The sequence below is a fragment of the Ascoidea rubescens genome, assembly GCF_001661345.1.
Source record: "Ascoidea rubescens DSM 1968 unplaced genomic scaffold ASCRUscaffold_9, whole genome shotgun sequence".
Taxonomy (NCBI): domain Eukaryota; kingdom Fungi; phylum Ascomycota; class Saccharomycetes; order Ascoideales; family Ascoideaceae; genus Ascoidea; species Ascoidea rubescens.
In genome coordinates, this window is record NW_017962921.1 from 150732 (window position 1) to 162339 (window position 11608).

The following is an 11608-nucleotide window of genomic DNA, read 5'->3' on the forward strand; positions in this document are numbered from 1 at the left end:
TATTAAATTTTTGTTTTCTAGCGGTGTTCAATGGATTTAGATCCCAATTTTTCATGTCTTTTTTATGAGAAATAGGTGGTTTTATTTTTCGAGCTTAACATTTATATTATAATAACCATTCGCACATAATACACAATTACACTAAGCACATCCACAAGACCCTGGTATACAAGCATAGGAACGAGGGCTGGCAAATCAACAGTATTTTTTTCTTTACCAAATGTTGGGGGCCATTTCCACTACTGGAATAAATAAAAATGCTGAAAATGCTGAAAATGCTGAAAATGCTGAAATTATTGGAATTGCAGAAATTGCTGGATTTACAGAAATTGCTGTTTCAGTAGTGTTACGATAACCATGACATCACACATGTTCGGCACTAAATCCGTTTTTCTGGCTTTCAGCGAGCACGCGCATGCTTGTGATAGATGCGTCGACACGCATTGATCGAAAACCGTTTTCAATCAGGAACCAAACATCTTTTTAACCAGTAGCAGGAGACAAAAAGATGAGAATTCTGCTGTACCAGCCAGCTTGTGTGGTTAGGCAGAAGTTCCGGTTGCTTTTCAGTTGATCTACAATACATGCCCATGATTTCTTTACAAATTTATGTTCCTTCTGACGTTTACTGACCATGTTGTTGGCAACAAAAGAGACGTTAGATATACTGGGTCGAAACCAGGTCAATAGTTCAAAACATTGAAACACTGTCAATTCTTAGGTGACAGATTGCACTCACAGTTCTCTCAAACTAACTCATTCTGACAAGATGGCAATATTGCTCATTTTCTGCTACTTTGAGGAATGCGAAAAATGCTAAAAATGTTAGAATGGCTAAGAATATTGATGAATTACAATGACTAATGGAGTATTAAAGACCACTACTTCAAATTAGATTTCAAGAGTTTTAATCGGCTGGCAAACGTAAGATAAGTATGTAATCCAGCTTTTATTTAGTTCCAAGTCAGTATTACCAACAGATCATAATAAATCGAAATTAAGATTCTACTATTGCTGTTTTAAATATCAAATATAGCCCGATCAAAAGATATTTGGTTAAATTGAAAATTTGCTTTAGTATTTAAATGAGGAAAATTGATTTTTAAAATTCAACATTCAAGAATCTAGATTCATCATTGGAGAAGAAGGTTATTATTGTTTGTTGTTTCTATATATCGGATCATTATTTACATACTTATCTACTCAAATAATATAGCACTAATTATTTAAAAGAACAAAAAGTCTGCAATGATATTATTGAATATGAATAGGAGAATTTCTGACTTGTTATCAACTTTGGAATGAAACTCAATTTTGTTATTTTTATAACTCTTTTACCAGTTTGAACACAATCATATGGCATTGAGTGGAGTTAAATAAAATATTAATAATTATTACCAAATATTTTTTAGCGATAGTTAATAGGTTGAAAGAAAATAAAGAAAATAAATATTTTAACTCTTTTCAGTGGCTAGTGCTCTTATTTTTACCTAATTTTAGCATGAATTTATTATAATCATAATTAAATTCGAAAATGTATGATTTTTGATTGATAAACAAGGCTAAGAGAAAACATTCTCTTAATTAGCTCAACCACTCTTACATTATCAAAAGCACTAAATACAAGTCTTATATAACGGGCTATTTGAAATCTCCAACTATCAATTACCATTCATTAGTACCCAGGATTTTTAAAGTCAGGCATTTACAACTGCAGGAATTGTTGAAAATAAGTAAGAAGCAGAAGAAAAAGTTTAAAAAATGGAAACAGTGGGAAAAAAAACAACATAAAAAAATGCAACAAAGGAATAAATAAAATAAATTTAAACTAAATGATGTTTAACAACATTAATAGAGGTTTAGTTATTAGTGGCTCTCAAAACTTAATTAACAACAAGCAACTAAAACAAAATTTTCAGTTACAATTTTTAAAATTCTTTAAAGGTTTTTACGTTCTTTCACAGAAACCTAATCAATCAAGATAGTTAGATATTATTCTTTTCACTAAGTTCATAATTTACAATTATATTATTGTATTTTTTCATCAGCCAACAAATTAGTAACTGAATTTTCAGATAATAGTTTAATTAAGGTAGTAATAATAATAATAATAATACAAATATTTGTAGCAATAGAATTCCATTCCTTATTAGCCTGAGTTGCTAAATAATGAGAACTTGGGTAAGAAAGTTAAATGGAAACAAAGAGCCAAAAAAATGAAAAGAAAATCAATTCTTTCCAGGTCATTTCTATCATCTACGGAAATTTATGTTGCAACATGTTAAATTTACTGATTCACAAGCCAGATCAAGAAATTGTCGATACTAAAAATTTATCTGGAACAAAAGTGAAAATATGGTTTGGAATAACTTAGAACCCATGCTGATATTATCTCCATTAGATAGACGACGACTCTTTACCAAGTCTGGCATGGCAAAGAACAAATATCAGTATAAATGATAAATGATAAATGTTAGGAAAAACCAATTTTGGATCAGCTGGAGACTAAAAGTAAAATATATTGTCAATATCCCTGTTAAAGCCCGGATCCAGTCAGGTATTCTACATGTTGTGGAAAATTTTGTCAGATCAGAGTTGAGCTAGCATAGCAGATGATTCATAACTGACCGAATTGTCTTTATATATTTTGACTTAAAACAGAAAGCTGGTGTTTTGTTGAGATGATCTCGACTGGATCCTGAGATGTGCTCACCTTGAATCAAAACATTCGGTCACACAAATACACATAAAACAGGAACGTAAATAGGGACGTGAACACGGTGTGGGTTAGGTAAGCAGTCGTGGCTGAGAGTGCGCGGAGCTTCTGTACAGAGAAGCGGTGCTTAGTCAAAACCGGCAGAGCGAAACCGCACATTTGGAGTTGTTAGTATTTTGTATCTTTGTTTTGAAGTGGGAAATGCGAATGATTCAAATTCCTGGTAAGGCGCGGTTTTGGTGTTCAATTTTCAACGGTTGCTATTTTAAAAGTTATGCCTCTAGAAAGTTTAAATTCCATTTGTGAGTAGTGATGCGGTTTTTTATTATCCGGATGGTATAACTTTCATTCTCCTTAAGAGGAAGACAGAGCCATTAAGATTAATCGCAGCTGGCCTAATTGGGTTCTTTTTGCAAATTTTGATACGATTACTGGATTATTTCTTAAAAATTGTGCTAGTGGTACATGTTCAAGCTATTGAATAGCAGATTGATACGAAAGATCAAATGATTTTAGATACAACTAAATGATTTTGAATGGAAACAAGTAAATTTCAGGCAGATTGTTTTGTTTCTTGATTTTCATAAAACGAAACGCTGTTAATGTTAGTTTTTCGAGGTTAATCTTTTCAGGAGGATGTGTAGTAGATGGATTTTGATTGATATTAAGAACAATTTAACTTATGAGACCAGAAGTTTTAAGAAACCCAGAAAGTCAAAGATATGAGAATAACAATTCAAGTTATTTTTGATTAGTTGTTTTTATTAAAAAAGAAATGGTGATGCAGTAAATTAAATTTAATATAATAATTTTTTTTTTTGATTTGAAGTTGAAGTTGAAGGAAGCTGAACTTGTGATGCGATTAACATTTGTGTAAATATATAGACGGACATAAACTGGATTCGATTTTAGAAAATAAATGTTTGAATATTTAGAAAATTCAATGTCAGATCAACAGGAATCAAATGAAAGATATTAACCAATGGAATTGGTGAGATATTAGACAAGTTTATATGGGATAGTTGACAGTGATACAATACCGTATGATGTAATGAAAAAAATGGGATTAAATTGTTCAGATGAAAAATGCTTGAGATGGTGAATTAGATTTATGAATTTGGTAACAGAATTTAATAATAATATTTATAGTTTATTTATTGCAATTGAATTGAATTGAAATTACAGTCAGTAACAGTTGATTAATAAACGTTTCGATAATATGGAAGATAAATGGTGGTTAATAGCCTCTGTTTCTTGAGATACTTTATGCTTGTAGATATTTAAATAATTGGAAAAAGCAAAGTGATAAAACTAACAGAAACCACAAAACAAATATTAGGAATGGTTGTAGTTATGATGGATAATAATAGAAACAGGAAAGAGTGGAATTGAGAGTGATAGTAGATTGATGAAGCGTTGAATTGAATGTGGTCAGTTTTTCAAGTCAAAATTGGTAAATAATAATAACAGTACAATTGGTATTACTAGCGGTGATAATAATAATAATAGAAGTATGAGAAGGAAGTGTTTTATTAGAATTTGTGTGTGTTTGATACGTATATACTGTACAGGATAAACTTTGAAAAACGGTGACATAGATAATCAAACCGAAAAGAAAAAACATTATTAAAATAGAAAGAAAGAGTAAGTTGAGAATAAGATGAAATGATAAGTTGAAATCGCTATTGAAATAGAAACAAAAATTAGCAATGATAACAAACTTGAGAAACATGAAAATCATGAAAATCCTGAGAATTATTGTTGATTGATCGTAAGATGTTGTAATTTTTGGGAAGCACGATAAATGACATTTGAATTTGTTAAAGGGAAAATACAATAATAATGTAATGCAACAAGATGATGATATCATATGAAAACACATAAGATTTTGATTGTTTGAAAAATTGGAAAATAAAAGTTTGACACCAAAGTGCTTTAGATTCAATTAGATTGAAATAAATAAAATTACAAGTTGTTAAACTGAAGGATTCTAAAAGTTCTCAGTGAACATTACAGAATTAATGATCATTAAAAGTAAGAGTTGTTTCATTGATAAAGTAAAAAGAATCAAGAAAGCAGAAGGCCAGAGAAGTTGCAAAAAGATAATAAAGTTATATTTAGTGAGAGAAATGTAGAATGGAGGATAAAACAACATGGAATGGCAAGATTGACGAGCAGCTTGGGTTGCAACGCAGTCTACCAACATAACAGTGGAGATGAAGCAAAAAAGACATCAGGTATGGTGGATATGGTGGATATTGTTTTTGTATTTCCAGGCAGATTGTGCACCAATCACCAATGCAAGAAAAGACTAGAAGTCTGTCTCAGCAGGAAAAAGAACAGAAAAGCGAACAATACAAATGCCAACCAGACCCAGATCAACGCACAGCGCGGACGTAAAGACGAGCCCGAAAGAAGGGCCCTGAAGGAAAGAGCGGACAGGCGCGGAAGCACGGATTCAGGGTGCGGAATGCATGCGGTCCCGATAAGAGAGCTGTGGAAGAAGCCCCTGGAAACGCAGCAAAGATGTGGGTTTTCGAGACAACTTTTCAGAGAACAGTCGCTGCGAAATGGCTCTGCTGGACAGTGGTCACCAGGCTGGAAGATGCCAGGAGAAACGCGCAGTGATTGCTCGCTGGTGAGCTGCGTGGCATTGCAACTAATGGCAATGTGGGTCTGGCTGTGGTTGGTCTCTTTCTGGTACTGCGATTTGACCAGTCGAGCTGGGCTAGCTCTTTCCTCCAGCTGGAAGCCCAGCAAAGATTGCTCTGTGTGACGTTGCAAGCAAGTCTGGGAATCTGCTCCTGGTGGTTTGTTTCATTTGAGCACAGGTGGGCCACTGATTCATCTGCTCGTTTGCTTGTTGTCCAGGGCCAGTTTTCTTATCTGGGCGATGTTCGGTGAAACATTATGTCCCAATTTTCACAGGACGTAAAGAGCAGATTGTTTGTGTCCAGTCAGCGAATCTGACTAGGAGAGTCAACGCTACGGCCTTAATTTGATTCTTGATAGACAGTTCGATAGAGCCCATGTAGTAACGCTGCTGATTTTGAGGTTGCCTCACTGTGTTGGAATTTTGTCAGAGAATCTCCATTGAATTCTCACTGTGCAGTGCTAGAATTTGGTACACTTTGCCAATTTAAATTTGGCTAAATCTGACTAAATTCAGTTAACATTCAATTTTATTTCACTTTATTTCACTTTTATTTCAATTCTCTTCCACTTTATCGTCTATTCAGATTGGAATCGAGACAACTCCGAATACCATCAGACTTTTTTGTTTCCGATTATACTTGACTACTTATTAGTCACCTCCATCAGAACAATCGTTAATACCATCGCCATTGCTCCAAGTCTTGTTATTATCATTTGAACAACAGCCAGCAGATTTTCAGAACATCGTTGCAATAATCTGACTAAACTTGCCCAGTCAATTAACTGTCTTTGGTTCTGTCAATTATCAATTTTTCTGGTAAACTAACTTAACAATCAAATACAATTTTATATCATTTGTGATGATATAAAATCTTGATTGAAATAATTTGCAAATGCAGGCCAAAAATATTTATTGCAATCATGAATTTACAATCATGAATTTACAATCATGAATTTACACTTATTACAAAAACTTCATTTCGCTTTGCTGCTTTTATGCTACACTTTAGTTTTAGTTTTAGTTTTAGTTTTACTTTCAAATTATTTGGCTTCTTTCCCATTTGCTTACTGCAATTTAGATTTCTCATTTGCTTAAATAAGTTTTATTCTAGGCTGTTCAATTAATGAACCAGAGTAAAAAAAATATCAAAGAGAATCAAGGGAAATAAAAATAAACGAAAAAAATCAAAAAATATCAAAAAAATCATAAAAATCAAAAAACATCACATAAAAATACCAAATTAATTAAATCTTAAATAATAATTGTCTAAAAGACTTAAAGTTTCACCAATAAAATTGCATTTTATTGGAAAACCTCCACAATAACTCAGCTAGTAAACACCAGAATATAACAACACCAAATTACCTACCCAAGAACTTATCTGTTCAAACCAACACCACGACTACTTGTGCCTCCATCTCTATCATCACATATTGTATTGTAAAACCACTTTAATTCTGATACCAAATGTATATTCATTTACATGTTCTATCATATACCTATGGGTTTTATTCTTCCCAGACAATTCTTTCGTTCTAGTCTTTTTAGAATCTTTTTAGATTTTTTGTCTTTTTTATCCTTTTTGGCTTTTCAGATTATTCAGAAGTTTAACCTGAACTTATTTTTGTTATTTCACTATTCAAAAATTCCAACTTGAATTTCCTATTTATGTAACTTTTATACACTGTTGATCAAACTAAAAGTATGAGACATGAAGTTGTTCAAGTTGAACGAACCAACTTGAACCTTCCCAAGCTAATCTTGCACAAATGACAAAAACCCAATAAAATTATCATTAACATTGAGCCTTTTATTATTTTATTTCTGCTTTCCTTCTTCATTTTCTTTTCAATTTAGGTTTCTAAAAAAAAGAGAAAGAAAAAAAAATTTACCTAAAGATATCTGAAAATATTAGAATATTAATACATGTTATTGAACAAATTTATTTTAATTAACTTCATATATAATATTGAATCTATTATCAACCTTTTTAAACTTTTAATTTTTATTTGAATCAGCTACCTGGAAATTTCAAATAAAAACCACAATCAATTCCTACTTTTTAAGTCTTACATAATTTTTTGAATTTGAATTTGAATTTAATTTACTTTCTAAATCATTTATCTACTTTTCTATTTATTTCTCTATTTATTTATTTATTTATTAATTTATTTATTTATTTGTTTATTTATTTACCTATTTGTCTATTTGTCTATTTGTTCTATTCTACTTTTCTATTTATTAATACAAATTCCATCTCGATTTTTTTTCACCTGTTTTCCTATTAATTCCTGATAAATTTATTTTTTACTCACTTTCAATTTGATCATAACTTATTTTTATTTTGCTCTTAATTTCTTCATTTTTATTTTAAAATTATAAAAGAAATTTCTCTCTATCTTTGTTTTGACACTTAGTTTTCTTCAACAGCTCTTTAAAGGTCTTACTTCTCTCTTCTTTCAAATATAAACTAGCATTTGGGATCTTCTCTTCCACTTTCAAAAACCTGAAAGTTCAGATATATATAGATATCGCAACAATTTATCCTTTGAAGAAGACAGGAAACATAAAACAGAATACAATTTAAAATTACTACAACAATATAAGATTTGAATAAATACAATAGAAGTTCTAATTTAGGTTTTACTTTTCTTGAATTTCTTTTCAATCTCATTTTAAATTTCAATAATTTCAACGATATCAATACTCTTTAACAACTTTTAACAACCTTTATCACTTTTATTACAATTAAACTAGAAAAATTCCATTGAGTCTAGTCATATTTCGATATATTTATTCACTGCTACCCAAGGTCTTATCAATTTAGAATAAAGCTCTTAAATCTCACTTTCCCTCATTCACTCATTCATAAAATGAATTAGTCCTTAATAGCCTTTTATTTACGACCCAATATCAAAGTTTATCATTAATTCAAATCCTAACATTATACATTTTACCTATCACCTAAAAAGTTCAGATTTTTTTTATTAGCTTTACTATTTTGTATTTTCATATTACTTTGTTTTTTTTTCTGTTTTTTTCTTTACATTTTATCACATTTTTCTTAGCACTAAATCTCTCATAATCTTTATTACAATCCTGAACCAAAAAGCACAAAAAAAAATTAAAATCCTATAAATTCTATTAATAAAAACTACTCCTCCCAAAAAAAAGATTTAAATAATCAATAAGATAAGATCTCAAAAAATTTCAAGATCCACACTGCTAAATTTTAAGCAAACTCAAATTCTCCTGAATTCCCCTATCTCATCGTTACTTATAAGTTAACAAATTTTTTCATGATATTATCTATAATGCATTCCCAACCAACTCAGCGAAACTCCCCCAAGTCTGCTTTAAATTTTTCTCGATGGAGCATTGAGATGGATGCTGCTCTTGTTAAATTTGCCATTGAACAGGTGGATGAAACATATATCAAAACTGGAGATTTTTCCAGGCAATCTTGGGCCACAATTATAAAACAACTATCAGAAATGTTTCCGGACAAAACACAAAAGTTTGACAAAAGCAAATTACTCGCTCATTTTAGAGAGGTTTTGGTCAAAGACCACCAGGTTTGGAGAGACATCAAACTTCATGGCGTTGGCATAGTTTGGTCAGAAACTCAAAACTGTTTTGTCATCGATAACAACAGCGACACATTGGAAAACTTTTTTGCAAACCAAGGTGCAAATAAAGAGTTGTTTGAAAGAAATAAAAAGAAATTGAGCATAATGAAATTCATGTTCATGAGCAATTTTTGTTTTTACCTTGCCTGGTTCGATAAATATCTCTTTCGTTTTGATGATACAAATGACTTGAGTAAAATTGATTTTAAAAATTTAAACTTGACCATTCCAGATTTAATTAGATCTGGTTATAACAACTCAAGAGTTTACTCAAAGTCTCACCAGCTCAAAACATTTCTTCAGCAGCAACAGCAGCAGCATCATCACCAACAACAACACCAACCCCAACTTTCTTCAACAAATATAATGCCAGACCAATTTGGTGGAGGCATGTCTAATCAAATTCAATCTCGATTGTCAAGCAATCAGTTTAATTCTCAACTAGTTAACCAAATGAACAACCAGCTTTCTTCTCAATTAAGCCCACAAATGAATTCTCTGTTGAGCAATCAAATTAGCAACCAGTTTGAAAATCAACTTGCTGCTTCTCAATATCAATTATCAAGTCAGATGGTAAATCAAATAGGCCAGCCCATATCAAGTGATATCAGCAGTGATTTGACTAACCAATTTCAGTATCAAACTTTTCACAATTCGATGAATAACCCTATAATTCACAATCCAATGAATTCAATCCAACCTAACAATCAAGTAAATTCGATTCAATCGATATCTCCAAGCAACCAAGTAAATGCTTCCCCATTACGCCCTTTAACTACAATTCCAAATCCAGAATCTTCGCATGGTGGAACTAACATCATGCAGTTATTGCCAACTTCATCTCAATATACTCCTTTGGTTTCAGCAACAGAGTCATCCAATCTAGGATCTTCAAGCATTCCCACGTTGGGCAGTAAAAGTCGTTCATCATCTTTGATATCTACCAACAGGATTGTGAAGCCAGAACATTCCCCAAGTTTTCATTCGTCTCTGTCACTATTAGAAGGATCCACAATTTCAAACCTTGAGCTATTAACAACAAATTCCAGTTTATTGACTCCACAACAGATTTCTGTAAAGGAAACACTTGAAAGAAAATTGATTGAAAACCTTTTAAAAATTAAATTAGACAAGTACAAAAAGATCACATCTGTCATTTATCAACTACATCAATTAAATCTTATTTCAATGGAATATGAAATAATGTTTTCGAGAAATTATTCACTGAAAAAAGATTTCACTGTTATTAATGAGTTGTTGCTAAACAATGACTTAAGTTTTGAGGAAAGAGCACAGTATTTTAAACAGTTTATGGAGTTTTACGTCTCTCAACAAGAAAACTCTCAATCAAAAAATAAGGTGAATACTTCGACTAGTCATGTTAGTGGGGGTAATAATCTCAGCAACATTTCAACTAGCAATGCTAACAATAACAGTAATTCTAATATTAGCCCCAATACTAATAGCAGCGCTGTTACTAACAGTAGCAATAATGCTAACAATAATCACAATAAAAATAATAATAACAGTAATAATAACAATAACAACGTTAATGCTAATACAAACAACACCAGCAACAACGTTGGTGGCAATGCCAATAACAATAGGAACCTGATTAGTCTTCCCAGTATCAATGGAATTCACAGTATTAGCAGTATTAATAATTTGAACAATAGCAATACCCATAGTCATAATCTTACTCACACTCACAGTCACCCTCATAACATCAACAGCAACAGCAACATTATGAGCAATAATATCAACATGAGAAACCATACTACTGAGCAGTGATTTTACTTTGGATTCATCTGTTTACTCAATATTTTAGATTTTCAAATTAATGGGGATCTTTCTACATTCCTATTTGTTTTAATTCAACTGCATCATTTGAATGTATTGCAATAATAAAAGTACTGTTTTTTTTTGTTTACATCAATTTTGCATCTGTATTATAATTTTACAACTTCTCAAGTCAAAACGTTTCAAAACACAATGATTCAATTTTGTTCTGCTTAACTTATTTTTTGTATTTTCATTTGTTATTTTTATTCTGGAATGATTCCAAAGAAGATTTCGTTCCATTAAATTAAGTTTTCTTTATATTTTGGTTTTATTTAATAACTTCAAAAAAAAAAATTAGCATTTAATTCATCAGGTTTTTATATCTTTTAACCACACTTTTGATTTATTTCATCGTTTGGTCTTTTGATTTGTTTTATTGTTTTTAAATTAATCCATTCGCTTTTCATCTAACTTTGAAATAATTCACCAACAGATTTTATTGTTTTTATCAAATTCATTATCATATTTTTTATTCAAGAGCTGTCAAAGAAATGAAAGTAAACCAGAAATCATTAATGAATTCATAACCAAACACTTCAAATTCGAAATAACCCAAAATCAAATAAATACACGGCTCCATTGTTATAAAATCTTATCTTTATTGTTGTTCATTTCATTTCACTATAATATACAGTCACATTTTCTTTCTGCTTCTCAAAACTGGTTATTATGTTTTTTTGTTGCTTTTTTCACTCAATTCTATTTGTTTTCCTTTCATATTAAAAAGAACATTCTACCAGAGAGGTTTTAAAATTACAAAGCCTT

General features: G+C 31.0%; 1 protein-coding gene across 1 annotated transcript; it reads left to right on the plus strand.

The window, feature by feature from the left end:
* Positions 1 to 8686: 8686 nt before the first annotated feature.
* ASCRUDRAFT_81530 (uncharacterized protein) lies at positions 8687 to 10792 on the plus strand (the record flags this gene model as incomplete). Its single annotated transcript, XM_020194630.1, has 1 exon — positions 8687 to 10792. One exon carries the CDS (start codon positions 8687 to 8689, stop codon positions 10790 to 10792), a length of 2106 nt encoding a protein of 701 aa, XP_020046366.1.
* Between the last annotated feature and the right edge of the window lie 816 nt (positions 10793 to 11608).